Source organism: Dipodomys ordii, unplaced genomic scaffold (genome assembly GCF_000151885.1).
Source record: "Dipodomys ordii isolate 6190 unplaced genomic scaffold, Dord_2.0 Scaffold37, whole genome shotgun sequence".
Lineage (NCBI taxonomy): Eukaryota > Metazoa > Chordata > Mammalia > Rodentia > Heteromyidae > Dipodomys > Dipodomys ordii.
In genome coordinates, this window is record NW_012267253.1 from 15,056,243 (window position 1) to 15,075,331 (window position 19,089).

The window sequence follows — 19,089 nt, forward strand, 5'->3', positions numbered from 1 at the left end:
GTAACACCCATGCAATTGGGACAGAGTAATAAAGACTTTTATTCCTTCCCTCAAACAGAAGTTATTGGTGATTATCTACACAGAGCACTGTGGTTGTCTTAGGGCATCTTGGAAAAGAACCGTAAGGCAAAGTCTTGCCACATGGAGCCCCAGCCTTTTAATAGAGAGAAATTGAGGCTGAAACAACCATGTCACTATTCCTAAGTGTCTTAGCCCAATTTTCCATTGCTATAACAGACTACAGGAACTTCTTACAGTTTCTGCAGTCTGGGAAGTCCAAGAGTGGGATGCTGGTATTTGCTTGACTTAGCCTATGGGCTGCTTCCTGGGCATAATGTAGTGAGTAGATAGAGTATGACATGGTGAGGTAAGGCAAGCATGCCAGTGTGGGCACATTTGTATAATAAAGCCAGTCCCTTCATCCCATGCATTCTCACGTGGATTAACCCATTCCTGAGAACTCTGTTCAATTATGTCCCAAAGGTGCCGGATTTCAGACACCATTAACATATGACTTTTGGATTAACTTTCTTATACAAGCAGTTCAGGGGACTCATTCAGTCCACAGCCCCAAGGAATAACTTAGTATGTGGATGATAACAAAAGTGTATTAAAAACAACATTTTCCTCCCACTTAAAAAGTGCATTTGAGACAAGAAAGGCTTGAACAAATTTTTGGTGATTATTTTCTGGTACCAGCATTAGGATATAGGCAGATTTTTATCTGAAATATATATATATATATATATATATATTTATGCACATATTATATGTATACAAATATATTTAATATCTGCATGATACAACTCACCATGTTAGGTATCCATTTAGCTATTTATTCTTTTACAGAAAATAATAAATGAACAAAACTAGTTTCTGTATCAAAAAATGCAGCACTTTCATGGCATTACGATAGCATTCATGATTTTTGTTAAAGCCCTTTTGGAACATGAGTCAGTATTTCCAACCTTCATTCTAATTAAAGTAAACCACACAACACATTGCTTGGATTTTATTTTCTTTTGAAAGGACAGGCTTTTCTCTTCACAAAGAAACCTACCCCTGTTTTGATAGGGACCGCTGCCTGACAGCTGAGAGCCCCGCATTCAGGGCCTGTCTGACACCTGCTCCATGCTGCATCTCCATCATGTGCATGCTCCTTCTCCCTCCGCAGACTCCGTGAAGGAACAACTGGGGAGAAAATGTCCTGGTGAAGTTGAGATTCCACCCAGTGGGTATTTGTGACCAAAAGAGAGTCTTAATGATATAAGCAGTTTTCCAGTGGAAGGGCATTTCTGTTCTGAGATAATAGTGGCATTTCTAGTACTTAAATTTCATTTTTTTGGAATAATTCAAACATCCTGCACTCCTCCCAAGCTGTCTCTCTGTTCGTATCCCCCCAAACTTCAGCCTTGTCTTAGTTCCTTTGAGCTATTATAACAAAATAACTCCAAATAGATTATTTATAAATAGTTATTTATTGTGCACAGTATCGAAGATGGGGAAGGCTAATTAAGACACAAGCCGACCTGGTGCTGGTGAGGCCTAACTCCGGGCTCTGTGCCATCATATATAGAAGGGCACAAGAACTCTTGAATAGGCAATAAGCTCATTCTTCATATTTCCCATTCCTACTACTGGCTCCATCTCCTAATACTACCACTGTGGGCTTAGGCAGGGGAGGTTTGGAGGGGACATAATCATTCAGACAATAGCATACCTCCTAGTTATATACATTCATTTTTCTGAGCCTGATGGGAGTATGTTTCACATTTTCTTGGCAAAATTAGCCACAAATAGTTGGATCTGACATCACTGGAGAATTTGCCCTAAGTTTTCTATTAGGTCCATATAATTTCAAACAATGCAGCAGAATTGGTATTATGCTTCATTTAAATACAAATCCCTGCCAGAATTGATTAAAATGTAGACTTGTATTAGGAAATAATGTGCTTTCAGGGCCCTGTCTACATAACTGGTTGATTTGCTCATTCTGTAAAGTTTCACAATGATAGACACTGTTCAAAGAAGTTAGACTTCCAAGCAACACCTTAGAAAAAGATCCCTGTCTTATATAGCTTCTGTTCTGGTGGGGAAAGACAGAACTTTTGTTATACATGTAACAGATGAGTATGTTAATTTGCAGAATAGAAGTTGATGTAGTAGTGACAAATAGAAAGAAGTACAACAGGGTCGAGGAGATGAAAGGTGTGGGGTGAATGTGGTAGCAGATTGCATGATTAAATTAAGAAGCCTGTGTGAATCTTGTTGAGAAGATGAGATTGGAACAAAGATTTGTGTCTTTGTTCATCAAATTATGAGGGGCAGAACACATCAAGAAGGGACAATCAGAGCTAAGTCACCAGGCAGGAGCATGCCTATGGTGTTCTGGAATCGAAAAGAGATTTCATGGCTGGAAGAAGCAAGTGTTCAGATCCATGTAGGGCTCTGCTAGAGTTTTTAAGGACTTGGGCTTTTATGTAGATCAAACTCCTGCTGAGTTTGGAATGGAAGAAATGATCAGATGTAGCTCTTCAGAAGAAAAAACCTGGCTTCTGTAAGTTTCAAATTGATTGTGAATAAGTACACATCTGGGAGGGAGGCAAGAATGGAAACAGGGACACTCATTATAGTTTCTTCTGAAATGGAATTCTGAAAATATTCTGGAGGTGGCATCAACAAAACTTTTGAGTGGGGATGGAAAGTAGATTGTGAGAGAGGAGCCACACATAACGCTGAGGTTTCTATTACAGGCAAAGAGTCAAATAGTCTAAAATGAGTTCTAAGGGTAAACAGCCAAAAGTGAACACAAAGGTTTGAGAAATTTAAGCAGTGGAAGAAAGTGAGAAGGTAAACAGATCTCTGTTGTGAGTTGCTTTCACTTCTCTTTTCATGATGAGGTTCCAGAATCTGGGTCTTCCCAGACAAGATCTAAGCAATGTCCTTATTCTGCCTAGAATTTTCTCCAGGATCTTTCCATTGTCATCCTCTTCTCTGGTCATTGTCCTCAGAGAGCCGTTCCCTGGCACTGCTCCCTAAAGAAGCTCCTCTTTCCAGGATGCCTCTTTCCTAACATTCAGATCTGATGCACTTCATAAAATACCTTAATTGTCTGACTTTTATTGTCAGTTTTCCCTCCTGGAATGTGAGCCCCATGAACACCCAAATCTTACTCTTACATGCTGCTGTACCTTCAGTACCTAGGAGAGCATCTGACATACAACAGACAGTCACTATGGGATGAAGACATCCTTAATATTAAAGAAAATGATCCAAGTATGCATTAACCCTTACAAGGAACAGCACCATTCTGTGTAGGGAATGAGGGGAGTATTTTCATGTGGTATATTTAAGAAAATAAAGAGAATAAAAATAGGAGAGAGTAGAGAAATCACAAGGCATTCAATATATTTCAATGGGAAATAAGAACAGAAACAGTTGAAAGAGATTTATAGAGTGAATTTAAAATTATAAAAACATTAACCTTCATATTTAAAAAGATCAACCCAACAGCAAACAGTGCAGAACTCTTTGCAACATCACATTTAGCTGTGTCTGAATGCCTGAACAATGTGAAACACAGCATCATACAAAGAAATATATTCTAATCTTTGGAAATTCTACTATTAGAATTTTTTTCTGTGACTAGAATAGGGAAAGTTTTCTGGGCTGACTTGAGTAGTGGCTGGGTAGGTTAGAGACAGGGTTAAGAGAACTCTGGGCTACTGGAACACGGGAAAACCTTTCCTCCTAGGAGGAGGCTGGCAAAGAAACTGGGCCTGGGAAGATTGAAATTTGCTGGGTAGATAGTAGACTAGAGGGAAACCCAATGCCAGTTATACTTATTTTGAATATGGCGCTCCATTAAAAAAATTACCTCTCCTCTTAGTGTAATCTGAATTAAAAAGCCAGACACACATGAATATGCTGACTCCAAGAATTCTTTTAAGTAAGGAAAGCACAAAATTACAGTAAGAAATGTGATCACTATACTTCTAGAGATAATTTGAATTCTAAGTGGAAGCTGACCTTTGCTTGCTTGAGGAAGAAAAGCACTTTGTCAGAATATCCTTGAATGTATAGTTCTGAAATAATTTTCTTAGGAATGTATAAAGCCTTGCAAGTAGTGGAATTAACCTGGAATTAGGACAAGCCATGTGTTTTGAGCTCGGGGTTTATTGCAGTGATTGCTGATGAATTGGAATCATATGGCTGTTCATTGGGCTCTTGATGAAGGAAATTATTTTAGCCTATTCTTTCATTTTTGTAAATCATTTTATTGTATTTTTATTTTGCATTTGATATTTATTTATATTGAATAGATGATATACAGTAGGATTATAGTTATATAAGTCAGGTAATGAGTACATTTCTTTTTTTCTTTTTCTTTTTTATTGTGAAAATACTGTACAGAGGGGTTACAATTACATGGGCAAGATAATGAGTACATTTCTTATCAAACATTGTAGCCTCCTCCTTTGTTTCCCCTTCCCATCCCTTCCCATCTTCCCCCTGCCCCCACACTCAATCCTCCCCACCCCCCCACCAAAGTTGTAAAGTTCATTTTCGACATATCGACTTGTACATCTCATTGTTGCAATGGCTCCACCTGTATCCCTATTTAAACGACTTGTTTTTCCCCCTTCCCCTCCACAAATTATACCAACATCAAATACAGTGAAATCAGGGGTTATAATGTGGGAGAGGACATACAAAGCAACAAAGAAATAATCTTATAAATGTGTTAGAAACAATCGCATGAAAGAAAAAAAAACATTTGAATACATATCTTAGGGTTCATTTCCTAACATCATCTTATCTGTTCTTTTCTGCTTGACTCAGACATATACTAGATATTGCAAATAAGGGAAACCATGGGACCTATGTTTCTTTGGGCCTGGCTTACTTCACTTAATATAACTTTTTCCAAGCCTTTCCAAAATGGGGCAATGTCATTCTTTCTGATGGAGGCATAGAATTCCATTGTGTATATATACCACATTTTCTTGATCCATTCATCTACTGAGGGGCATCTGGATTGGTTCATATCTTAGCTATAGTAAATAATGCTGCAATAAACATACTCGTGCTGGTAGCTTTAGTGTGGTCTTGTTTGTAAACATTTGGCTAAATGCCCAAAAGTGTGATTGCTGGGTCATAGGGAAGCTCTATGTGGAGTCTTTTGAGGAACATCCACACTACTTTCCAAAGTGGTTGAACAAGTTTACACTCCCACCAACAATGCAGTAAAGTTCCCTTCTGTCCACATCCCCTCCAGCATCTGCATAGACTCCACTCCCAAATTACTCAAGCTGATTCAAAACTTTGGCAAAGTAGCAGGGTATAAAATTAACCCCCCCAAATCAATGGCTTTTCTGTATGCTAACAACGAGTACATTTCTTTTTGAACAATATCACCTCTTCCTTTGTTTTCTTCATTTTTTCCCTCCTGATTCCCCTCCCCCACAAGTTGTATAGTTCATTTTCAACCTAGTGTCTAGTGAGTATCATTACTGAAATGATTCACCCTTTGTCCCACTGTTCCAGAGCTTCCTCTTCCTTTCCTCAAATCAGATAAACCTACATACAAGACACAATGTACAGAAATAAAAAACAGCAACAAAACAAGGGGAAAATACAGAAAACAAACAAACAAAAAAAACTTCTTGTTTTCATTTCTTGGAGTTCATTTCAATAAGCATCATTTTATATGACCATATGCACATAGCTATTGAGCCTTTGTGATCTCTCCTAGGAATATCCTCCTTTGGTCCCACTATGTGAATGTTTACAGTCATGCTTAACTTATCGTGTACAAGTGTAATTATTTGTCTTTTACTTTCCATTTGTCTTTTACTTGCAGATTTTTTAGGCACATTCTAATTACTACAAATCAGAGAAGCCATGCAACCTATATTTCTTTGGGTCTGGTTTACTTTGCTTAATATAATTTTGCCAAGTCTTACCACTTCCTTATGAATGGGGCAATGTCATTTTTTCTGATGGAGGCATAGAATCCCATTGTGAATATATACCACATTTTCTTGATTCATTCATCTACTGAGGGGCATCTAGGTTGGTTCCATATCTTAGCTATGGTAAATAATACTACAGTGAACATGGTTGTGCTGGTAGCTTTAGTAGAGTCTTGTTTGTGCTCACTTGGGTAAATGCCCAAAGTGGGTTTGCTGGGTCCTAGGGAAGCTCTATGTTTAGTCTTTTGAGGAACCTCTCCATACTGCTTTCCAGAGTGGTTGAACAAGTTTACAGTCCCATCAATAGTGTAGTTGGGTTGCCTTTTGGCCACATCCCTGCCACAATCTGTTTTTATTAGATATCTTGATAATGGCCATTCTAACTAGGGTAAGGTGAAATCTCAATGTTGTTTTGATTTGCATTTTATGGCCAGAGATGTTGACCATCTCTATATGTGTCCATTGGCATTCTTACTTCTTCATCAGAGAAGTCTCTCTGTAAGTCTTAAGCCCATTTACTAATTGGTTGGGATTTGTTTTGGGGAGCTTAATTTTTTGAGTTCTAGGCATAGTTTAGATGTGAAGCCCTTGTCTGATGCATATCTAGTGAAGATCCTCTCCCATTCTGTGGGCTTTTGTATTTAGCTTGCTAGTCATGCAGAAACTCTTCAGTGTGATATAATCCCATTTATTCAGTCTTTCTTTGATTTGTTGTGATTCTGGATCTTTAATTAAGAAGTTTTGACCTGTGCCAAGGAGCCCTAGTATTTCCCCTATCCCTTCCTGTAATATTTCCATCGTATTTGACCTTACATTGAGATCTTTGATCCATTTGGAATTGATTCTGGTGCATGGTAACATATAAGGACCTAATTTCAGATTTCTGCACATGTATAGCCATTTCTGCCAGCACTGTTGGTTGAAGAGGCTAGTTTAGTCTATTCTGCTGCTAAAGAGAATTTCAAAACCTGGGTAACTTATACTGAATGGAAATGTAGCTCACATCTCTAGAGGCCAAAATCAATGGACAACATCTAGTAAGTACCTTCTTGCCATATCTTCAATGGCTAAATGGTAAGAGAGGAAGAGGGGCCAAATTTACTCTTTTATAGGGGTACCTAACCTACCATAAGGGGAGAACCCTCATAAATCAGCTCATTATGTTTTACCTCTTAATACTATTGCAATGACAATGAAATGTCAAAATAAGTTTAAAGTGGGTAAACTTTCAAAGAATGGATTCCTCTTACCCACAGAAAAGCTAAACCTACAGCCATTACAGTCTTCAAAATGATTTACTCCTTTACACTATTTATTTATTTATCTAGGAGGGGTTCCAGTCCTGGGGCTGGACCTCAGAGTCTATGCAGTGTCTCTGAGCTTTTTAGCTCAGAGCTAGTGCTCTACTACTTGAGCTACAGTCCCACTTCTTGCTTTTTTGGTAATTAGGCATAAGCGTCTTTATCTATGTAGGCTGGCTTTGAACAACAATGGTCAGATCTCAGCCTCCCAAGTAGCTAGGATTATAGGTATGAGCTAATGGTGCTTGGCCCTCCATTATGCTTCTGCAAATGTGGTTGTATTGGAGTGTTTAAATACCAGATTTATTTTCTGCCCTAGAATTTGGGAGGTATGACAGCATTTTAATCAAAACCACTCAGAACTTTGACAAGCCTGAGAGAATTGCAACTATTACTGATATACTATCAACACACAATGATCAGCAATTCCCAAGTGATTTCCAGGAGAGCTATTTCTTTCTGCAGGGAGAAACACTGCTTTTGAAACCAGAGAGAGGGAAAGAGGGTTTAATATTTTGGTTAGAGAATTTTTTTTTTTGTTGGTCGTGGGGCTTGAACTCTGGGCTTGAGTGCTATACCTGCACTCTTCAGCTCAAGGCGAGTGCTCTACCGCTTGAACCACAGTGCCACTTCTAGTTTTCTAGTGGTTTGTTGGAGATAAGAGTCTCAAGGACTTTTCTGCCCGGGCTGGCTTTGAACCGCAATCCTCACCTCCTTAGTAGCTAGGATTACCAGCGTGAGCCACCGCCGCCCGGCTGGTCAGAGTATTTTTAAATGGCAGAGGAAAACATTGAACTCCTTTAAGTCATTGAATATATTTCAGGAGAACAGAATTGAAATTAAGTTAAGGTTATTGTCTAGTGAAAATATTAGGTTACTCAAAAGTAAATCCAACATAAATATCTAAAACCAAGAAGAATGGGGAATTTAGCATTTATTCATCTATGTGAGAAGCTAGGCCTCACCGTATGATTAGAAGATCTCATATGAGAATCACTGTGGTACCATAGTAATGAAACAAAATATTTTGACTATATTTGATGAAACCCCAATGTTAGTAGCCAGTGTCATGAGCCTGTGCACTTTGGTTCTCTTGTTTCCTAAGCAAATCTAGAGCTTGGGAGACAGGGTGATTTTGGAAACCTCTAAGACACACTCTACCTCTAAAACTGGACCTATTTGGAAAAATACAATATTTAGTAGAATTATTGTGCACATTTCTGGCATTTGTTTTATTATAAATAGGTGCTATGAACTTTTATGTGTAGGTTCTATGAAACAGAGAAAGGAATGGTTTGTTTAGAAAGTCTATGACAATCAAAAATATCTTGAGCTTGTCACTAGACTTTCATATATATTTATGATTTGCCTTTCCTTGCTTTTTTAATGTCTAGTTATCCATGTGTTTCTCAGGATGGAGAGAGAAATAAATACCTTTGGGGGATATTGAAATATTGCAACCTGTATTACTGTGGTGTGATGTTAGTTTTTCCAGACCGATCACCTCACCGATCACCATCACATTAGAACCATTCATGGGACATACTGGAACCTGGCAGTTGAGCTTGTAGTACTAAAAGGGAATTTGTGTCCTGAGAATCTTAGAACCTATAATCACTTACCCTTTCTTCTTCCCAACCATCAAACAGTGTTAATGGGGTGAACTCAAATTTCCCTTACTTTTGCTTCCATTTAAATTTTTTTTTCTTTTTTGGCAGGCTTGAACTCAGAGACTCATGTTCTTTTTTTGGCCAGTCCTGAGGCTTGAACTCAGGGCCTGGGCACTGTCCTTGAGCTTCTTTTGCTGAAGGTTAGCACTCTACCAATTGAGCCACAGCACCACTAGTAATAATTAGTATATGTCTAGGATAGTCCTAGCAGAGGATCACAATAGTTCAATAGCTATGTACATATGACTATATAAAGTGATGCTAATTGAAATGAACTCCAAGATATGGAAACAAGAGTTGTTTTTTTTTAAATTCATGTACTGTGTGAAGTTATTTCTTTTTGGTTTATCACCTGTTGCCACAGTTGGTTTTTGTTTTGTTTTTGTTTTTGTACCCTGTGTCTTATACATACCTTTTTTCTAACTTAGGGAAGGGAAGGGGAATAACCAAATGGTGAGAAGGGCAAAGGGTGAACCAAAGCAACAGTGGTACTCACAAGATACTATGTTGGAAAAAAAAAAACAACTTTGTAACTTGGAGGGTGGAGTGGAGGGGAGTAAGAGAGAGGGAAAGTGGGAGAAAATGAGGGAGGGGTAAAATTATTTTAATTATGTAACTGACCCATCTGTACATCACCTTTGCAATAAAATAAAATATTAAAAAGAGTTAGTTTTATCTGTTTAAAATGCTCTCTATCTGTTTATATACCACATTTTCAGTGGATGCTTTGGAATGAAGATTTGGACTTGTTCTGTTGTAATTCTGCCTTAAAACTCAAGAATTCACTCCCTTTGAATGAATTGACATCCATAATACCTTAGATGTTTAAGTACATATGCAGTATCATATCATCATTTATGCAAGTGGAAGATTTCCAAGAGGGAAATATAGTGATTGAAGATAGTCACTCAATTCATAAATAAGACAATTATACTATTCAATGGCCTTTTTCAAGTATCACCCAAATTTCTTTGCATAGAGTCCTTTCCATTGTGTGAAATATCACAGCCAGAAAGGTAGAGCAATATAGGAACAATAAAGATATGCTGTAGATTGTGAAGAAAGGAGAAAACAATTAATTTTTGTTACTTTAATAGAATATGGTTGAACAAATTTTCATTTGGATGGTCTTTAGCTAATGGCTATTTTTCTTGACAAGAAAGCTGGAATTACAAAACTGTAAATCAGGCCATCTGTAATCAGATTTCAGGGATCTGTAAATCACTTATTCATTTGCTGGTGTAAAAGCAGATTAGTTAAATCAAGAATTTTTTACTCCTTTGTGCTGTATGTTTCCCATTTTTTGAAAAGTCAGTAAAGCAACACATTCCCATTTCATTAAGCTAAAATATGAAGACATATCTATAGCAAATATCTTGTTTCCTTTACTTTATATTTCTATATATAAATATATAGATGAGGAATTCTCAAGATTTATTTCCATTTCCATGTGGGCATCATTGTATCCTATTAATGTTGACAGTGGTTTTCTGCAAATCATTGTGAAAACAGGCATGCTATGTTCACAGCAGGAATGAGCTTAATTGTTATATTTATGAATTAAAGATGAACATTTTATATGTAAAAAAAATTGGCTTTTTAATTCTCTTTCCGCCCCCAGTACTGGGTATTAAACCCAGGGCTTCCTAGCAAGTGCTCTACTAGCTTGGACTATTTCCCTAACTTAGCTTGCTGCTTTCACAATTTGAAATCACAAAATAAGAATTGGGTTCATTTAAGCACTTCCCAGATTTAAAAATATTCCACATGCGTGATGAATTTCTTTTTTTATTTAATAAGTTTTTTTTTTATTGTGAGAATACTGTACAGAGGAGGGGTTACAGTTACATGAGTACAGTAATGAGTACATTTCTTATTAAGCATTGTTGTCTCCTCCTTTGTTTTCCCCCTACCATCCCTTACATCTCATCTCCACAACTATACTCTCCCCTGCACCCCAACATAGTGTCTTGTACATCCCATTGTTGCAATGAGTCAACCTGTATCCCTATTTAAAAATCTGTTTTTTTTCCCTTCCCCTCCCCAAATTATACCAACATCAAATACAGTGAAAACAGGGGTTATACCATAGGGGAGGGCCATACAAAGCAACAAAAAAAATCACATGGCACCTTACAAATACATTAGAAGCAATAGCAAGAAAGAAAAAAACTACTTGGTCCTTATCTTGAGGTTCATTTTGCTTAACATCATCTTATCTGACCTTTTCTACTTGTCTCATATATATAATAGTTATTGCAAATAAGGGGAGCCATGGGATTTTTTTTTTTTTGGTTGGTCCTGGGGCCTGAACTCTAGGCCTGGGCACTGTCCCTCAACTCTTCAGCTCAAGGATAGTGCTCTACCACTTGAGCCACAATACCACTTCTGGCCTTTTCTGCTTATGTGGTGCTGAGGAATTGAACCCTGGGCCTCATGCATGCCAGGCAAGCACTCTACCACTGAGCCACCTTCCCAATCCCATGCATGATGAATTTCAAGTCAAGGTTTTCATGCAACAGTAACTTTACTAGGGGCTCCATACATTTGCCTCTTGAATGCAGTGTCATCTTGGATTATGCTTTTTTGTGTGTTTCTAAGGCCAAATAACATGAACCTCTAAGGAGTTTCTGTGGCATTAGTATTAACTATGGAATTAAGTTCCGGAGGGATTCTGTTACCATGTACTTTTAACCACACCTGAAATATATTCCTGGATGCTGAATAACTTGCAACTATGCTTCACTCTGGCTTACTTGTATATTTAATTTCAGTGAAGGAGAATTACTATCAAGTTCTTCCATAAAAATGGCATGATATAGTTCTCTATCTGGAACCCTCTTTTTGACAAAATGTTATCAAATCTTGCTATCAAGAGTTTGGGAACAAAACAGAAATTGAGTTTGATGCTGATTCTTTGCTTCTAGCATCTATCTGATCCATGAAGAATTGAAAACAAGAATCAATGTCAATGCTATTGACAATAGCCTACCCAAAAGTTTGAAAAGAAAAAAAACTAAATTTGGGTCTCTGTGACAGCCAAAATTGAGTAAAAATTCACCATACATTTAACTATGAAGTCCTGCTATGGCTGGTTTCTGAATGTTGTAGTTAACACCTGTAGATTTCTCAGAACAAATGTTGCTCTTGAAATTTGAACAATTAATTGGAAAAAATGAAGATAACAAGGTATTTGACACTTGTTTATTCTGTACTGTTAATAATCCTGGTAAATTATCTTGCTTGTGGATTATATTGCAAAAAAATGCCTAGTGTGGGAGACAAATAAAAGAATGCACAAAATGAGAAAAGAGGGGTAACTGTCTTCAAGATGCTTAAAGTTGAAAGTGCTCACTGGTGTATATAACCCTTCAATCTCATGATCTAGAAGTTTCTCTAATTCTGCTTAATACTGTTCAGTTGTTCAAAACTGTTTGCAGGTTCAATAAATAGTATCTGCTCTTGTTTTTCTGGGAAGTCTTTTTCTTTCTTCCTTCCTTTTTTTTTTTTTTTTAATAACAGACTAAGCAATCACTTAATCTGATTGAACAAATCAAGCCAGAAAAATCCTGACAGTGTACTGAACAAGACCTGTGTGGATAATGTGAGTTCTTTCTTTTCAATTTTAGAATCAACCTTGTCCTATGTTAGGCAGCTGGAGGCAAGAGTAAGACAGCTGGAAGAAGAAAATCGCATGCTACCCCAGGTGGGTGACTTCCAGAAGCTCATAGCTAGTCAGTGCCATTGGAGTTGAGCTTTCTTATTTGAAATGTAAAGTCTCAATTATGTGTTTTCCTTTCAATGGTAGACATCATTTTGTAAGTAGCCATTCATCATGTAGAGTATGTTAATGTTTCACGATGGTCATCCTATTATCCAGATTTCCAGTGGGTACACTGGAGGATGTAAGTGTCCAAAATAAGCATGTGGACTAATTATAAGAGGAGAATGGGAAATAATGACACTTTAGTAATACTTCCCATATACATCATGCATGCAGTCAGTAGAGATAGGGGAGGGATTTACTTAAAAAATGCTAATTTATGAGCCAGGTAAAGTTGGAGGAAGTTTGGAGTTTTCATATTTTAATTAGTACTTTCTAAAATTCTTTGTGACAAAATTGAGCTCTTTTAGTGCAACAAAGTATTGACAGTAACTGACAGTTTTTACTTTGGGACTTTATTTCTTTTTTCCCCTGGTGAATATATATGGAACACTTTCTCTGGGATATTTAATACTTTGTCATATATTTCACTTACACAATTGTTTCTGTAGGATGGTAGGTTGGGGGAGAATCATGTTTCTGAGATGATGGTTTTCCAAAATGTTTTGTGGAGGGCTTGAATATATCTACTGATTCTAGGGTTAGTTTCCTTAATAAATGTGAAGACATAAAATTTATTTTGATATCTGTGAGTTTTCTAAATCTTCTTTTCTTTTCACTTTAGGGTGGCTAGTTTTTATTTTATAAGTTACTAAGGGAAAATATATCTCATATCTAGTAAACAGGAAGAGAGGTTGTAAATACTTTTAAAATTCATTTTTAAAAACTAATTTTGATCATTCATGATTATTTTGGCTGCCATGTACTACATATAAAAATACTTTCTTGCTGGGTGTCAGTAGCTCACGCCTATAATCCTAGCTACTCAGGAGGCTAGATCTGAGGATCATGGTTCAAAGCCAGCCCAGGCAGGAAACTCCATGAGACTCTTATCTCCAATAAAACACTCAGAAAACCGGAAGTAGCTCTGTGGCTCAAGTGGTAAAGTGCTCATCTTGAGCTGAAGAGCTGAGAGACAGTGCCCAGGCTTAGAGTTCAAGCCCCACCACCAACTGACAAAAGAAAAAGAAGTACTTTCTCTCCTATCGAATAGCCAACTATTTGCCTAGAAATCATGGAATTAATAAAATGAATCTCCTCTTTCTCAATTTATTATATAAATGTAGGTATATATGTAAACTTATGATGAGGAAAAAGATTGTTTATGTTATTAAATAGGATACTAATACAGAGTTTTCTTTCTTACCTTTTCCCCTTTTTCTTTTTCTATTTTTTAAGTTGTTTTTTCTCTTTATGTTGGATTCTTGCTATGGTTTTATAGGACTCTTGATATAAGACATGGCTGTCTATTTTTTTAGGCAGCAAGGAGTATCAAAGAAAAGAAACGAGAAAAAGCTTATAAACAATACACTAATTTCTCTAAGATTTGAGGGTTGTATCAACCATTGAAATGTAGCATGTATGTCATTTTATTAAAAACAGATGCCCAACAGATAGGAAAAGGACAAGTTTGATTTTTAAAGATTTGTAGCATTGTTAAAATTGTGGAAGGAAACCTGAATAGCCCTCAGCTGTATTGACATTATCTATTTAAGACAGTACTATAATGCTTGCAAAGTTAAAACTAGAAGAGATCAAATAGTGATTATCAAGTTCAACTGGTCAATGGTATTCTTTTAACCACATTGCTATTTTTCTGTCAGTTTTTTTTTGTTTAGTTTTTCCCTTCCAGAAATGGCAAAGAAAGGTTGTGAAATGCCATGATTGTATATATCATTTCAAAAGAGAAAAGATATCAATATACCATGTTGGATTCTTGCTTATATCAGAGATATTAAAAATGGAGAAAATGTTTTAGATTTAATTAAACATGCATTTATATTATCAATGTAACTTAGTGCAAAAGAAATTCACTATTTGAAATATGCTATTAGGCTATAGAAATACTGTAATAGGTCTCAGTTTTCAAAGAATATTTGCTAAATTTTTAATAATACAATAAGTTGACTATTGTCTTCATTTACAGCTAAGATAGATATGATAGCATGACTATTCACAACTACTTTTATAAGTTCAAACTAACATGAACATCAACATAATGAGATCCTAGGATTAAACCCAGTAAAGAGATCTCAGAGCAATGAGAATCATTTAATGGACACCCATATGACAGACTGAGATTTGGCCTGGAAAATACAAGTCATGTACAACTTATTCAGAGATTATTTGTACTATTACAAAGAAGGTCTGATGAGTTTTCCCTGTAGAGACTATTTCTGACTGTTCAGTGTTAGTTACAAGGTCAATTCAGTGCTACATGCTGACATTCCTGAATAAATTAGTCTCAGTATTTGAACACTTGATTTTCAATTATGAGAGATTGCTCACTGTGCCTTGATTAGAAAGTTTTTTGGTTCTTTTAAAATCCCAAATCTTTAGAAGTGTGTCAGTTTCCCCCAGAATATAATTAGCAATTTGAATAGTAAGTATATCAGGTATTTTTATTTTGTTTTTTTTAAAATTTTTTTTATTGTGAAAATACCGTACAGAGGGGTTACAATTACATGGGCAAAGTAATGAGTACATTTCTTATCAAGCATTGCTGCCTCCTTCTTTGTTTACCCTTCCTGTCTCCCGCACCCCTCCCCCCTTCTCCCACTATGCCAAAGTTGAAAAGTTCGTTTTTCAACATAACGTCTTGTACATGTCATTGTTGCAATGGGTCCACCTGTATCCCTATTTAAACAATTTCTTTTTTCCCTTCCCCTCCACAAATTATACCAACATTTTTTTTTAGTATTAGTTATCTTTTGTGGCCAGTTCCAGGTTCTCTGCTGATAGTAAAAGCAATTTTTGAGGAAGGTATCTCTTCTCAGAATCCTTGTATTGTGTATAATAATGAGAAGGCACAACCTTGTCTTAGCAGCATACATATTTAAAAATAAACCAGGTGGAATGGGTGCTTTTTGTTTCTTTCTGGTCAGGGGAAATTGTTCAATTGTAGATGACGCTCTTTTCAGCTCTTGTAGTTTGTGCTCCCAGGTGTAAATAATGGCTTTCTGTCTTGCATCCTTCAGAACAGTGGTAAAGGTTGAGCTGATTCTCCCCAGTGGTAAGAGGGGCCCATGGAAGTGTGGTGGGATTTCAGTGTCCCAGAATGGCCAGGCCCTCTCACAGTAAGAACAGCTTTGTTATTTTTAGAAATGGCAGTATTATTGGCTGGGTATTTTATTTCACAAGAAATACCTCTTTTAAAAGTTGATAAAAAATAAAGATCTCCTTCCTCGAGGAAATAAACAGATGTGAACTTTTTTTTTTTTTTTTGTCGGTCCTGGGCCTGAACTCTGGGCCTGTGTACTGTCTGTCCCTCAGCTCTTCAGCTCAAGGCTAGTGCTCTACCACTTGAGCCACAGTGCCACTTCTGGCTTTTTCTGCTTATGTGGTGCCCAGGAATCGAACCCAGGGACTCATGCATGCAGGGCAAGCACTCTACCACTGAGCCACCTTCCCAGCCCGATGTGAACATTTTTTAATGACCACATTTAAAAATATTTAAGAAGGTAGCATATAATCCCATTTTTCTACAGTACTCAAACTGGTCTATTTCACTACTCAAATACTTGAGGTGATGTGAACCCCAAATGAAGATCACATGTTATTCCAATATAGGTAACTGCTATCTATGGTGTTACCAACTTTGATTCCAAAAATATAGAATCACCCACAATAACATAAATGCCACTTATAAAAAACAGATTCTATATGGTATAATGTTTTAGTTCTGATACATTTTATATATACTTGTTTTTTTTAATATACTTAAGTATAAACACAAATTTTTCTGGATACAAAGTTACGGATTTTCTTCAGAGCTGAGTAGAATCTTACAGATCTGATAGCACAACCCCTTTTCTAGTGAAAGCATATATCAGGTTCACAGAGGTTAGGGGTATTAAAGTGGTTGACAGCTAATTAAGGTTGGACTCCCACCAAGATATAACCTGAGCTGATGTTCTTTTAGCATTATGCACAGTGCCTTCTGCAATCATTTAATACCATTAATGCAATTCAGTGTCATAAGCTACTAAAGCTATTTTTAACTTGTCAAATTCATTTCTTTCAACATTTATTGTAAAGTTGTATGTATGTATCAATCTAAGATTCGTTAAGCATTCATTCTGTTCATGCCTAATGCTGGACTTTTTTTTTTTTCATTTGTGATCAATACCATTGCTGTTTTTCTTGAGATAATGGTGTCTATCACAAATGATAGGGCCATGTTATTCCTTCCTGACACTTTCTAAAATAATACTTCAGAATCATAAAGTTGTCTTGCACACTCACAGATATTCACATCTACATGGAAAATTCACATGTAGCAGAACATGGTCATAGAGAAGGCTTTCTGTTCAGAGTGAACTGTAGGTGGGAGGGAGACTGATAGAGCAGAGCTTTTCATATTGAATTTTGAAGATTGAGATGTGATTGGTTAGTCCACATACAATTCCTTGGTTAGATCTCTCTGCTCATTGCATTGTGTTTTGCTTGATGTCATAGGGATTTATTAATCCAGATAGAGCTAATGTTTACATACTCTACATGGAGTGAAGAATTCTATTTAATTAAAAAAATTCTTTCAATTTTGGATGATGTATTATTATAAAAAATAGTGGTACCCTTTGAAGACTTTAGTTACCATTGAGATATATGCCTGAAGTAAGTCAGTAATCACGTTTAAACTCATCGCACCTATTCCACATTTATTTTTGGGTTTTGCATCATGAACAGGGCAGGAGACATGAAGCAAACTGTTTGCTGCTGGTCCAGAGTCAATTAAGAACATTTATGAAGAGTCCTACTGGGAAATCTATTCCTTTTGATCAAATGCTCTGGCAGCAACATCTGCTTGGCAAACACAATGTGTACGTGGCCCCTTGGAGGCCCTTCCTGAAACACACCCCCGCCCCTGAGACCAACATATGAGGGCTGCTTTTCAGAATCAGTAAGGGCCTGGAATTGCCAGGTGTCCTGTGCCTGCCCACCTGCCCCTGTGCAGGGCTCCTGGAGACCCTTTTGAAAGGCCTGGCAATTGGGATCTCCACTGAGTGGGCCCTCTCAGCAAGTGTTGCTATTTCTGTGCTGTTAGCACACACACAAAGAGGCTAATTTTAGGACTGGAAATGAAAAATCTCCCTCTCATGTAATTTGATTACAATGTGACCGCACAATTCAGTCTTTCAATGCCTTGTGAAGGAGGCAGGGTTGTTTCCAGAGCAGTTTCTGAACAAAGGAAAAGAACCTGTCACCGTTGCCAGAAGTGCTGAGAAGAGTACACAGGAGCTTAGGAAATTGCGCCTCACACTTCCATGGCAACACAGCCTGGTCCAGTCACATCTCAGAAGCCTGCCCTCACCTCTCAGTGCAGATGCAGATGTCACCTGCGTGCTGCACAGGGATGGGAGGATTCTTTCCTGATCTGCACTTTTTTCTGCAGAGAGGATATTTAATCACTGTTTTTTGCTGCTTTCTCTTTTGCACATCTTCTGACTATGTTTTGCCAATATGTTTTGTGTCTTGCAGGGCTTTAAACACATGGCTCTTTTATAGGGAGAACTGCTTTGGAAAAAGAAAAATCAGCAACGCTTGCACAAAAAGCAGTCACAGAGTAAGGCTGCCCAGGATACTTAAAACAAATGTAGTATTCTTCAACAGTGATTTGTGTGGAGATTGTCACCCTGTAATCCTAAAGAGTAGTTTAGACATAATTACTATTTTTTTCTCATGTAGAGAAGCCCTAATTATGTCACACAGCCTGGGTAGAATCTGGATACTACTGATAGGAAGAATAGAGAAACCCATTAAAGATTGATTGCTCCTGGAGTCAAATTTGGGGAAAATAGGCTTCACTAGTGCACAGTGCTTGTGAACAATGCACATATTCAGTAGAAGGAAAGGTTTAATAGTTCAATATAGCTTTAAAGGGACAGAGGGGAGCTCCGTAAGTGATGTGGGTATATTAGAATGGAAGAGAGAAGCAGATAATTGTGAATAAATAAATTGTGTGTGTGTGTGCTAGAAAACCCAAATTGATGGAAACTAGATTAGGGAAAAGTTTATCTGTTGGGGAAAATAGCAGAAAGAGGAAAATTGATGGGAAAAATTATCTAAGATAATGCAAGGCCTTACCTACCACTAACACTCCCTTTTTTTAAAATTTTGTAAGATATACTTCGAATTCTTGACTGCATTCCCCCTTCTACATAGAGAATTAGACAAAAAATATAGGCAGCATCTATATTATTTAGCTACAACCTTACTATGTATAGTAAATGCCTGTATCTATATTCTTTAACAGAATA

General features: G+C 37.1%; 1 protein-coding gene across 1 annotated transcript in view; it reads left to right on the forward strand.

Moving 5' to 3' along the window:
• The window catches only part of Ccdc85a (coiled-coil domain containing 85A), a 186,493-nt gene that overhangs the window by 133,807 nt on the left and 33,597 nt on the right, over positions 1-19,089 (forward strand). Inside the window, exon 5 of the mRNA XM_013017917.1 lies at positions 12,576-12,652. Coding sequence (XP_012873371.1) covers positions 12,576-12,652 — 77 coding nt within the window. The remainder of the gene's footprint in view (positions 1-12,575; positions 12,653-19,089) is intronic.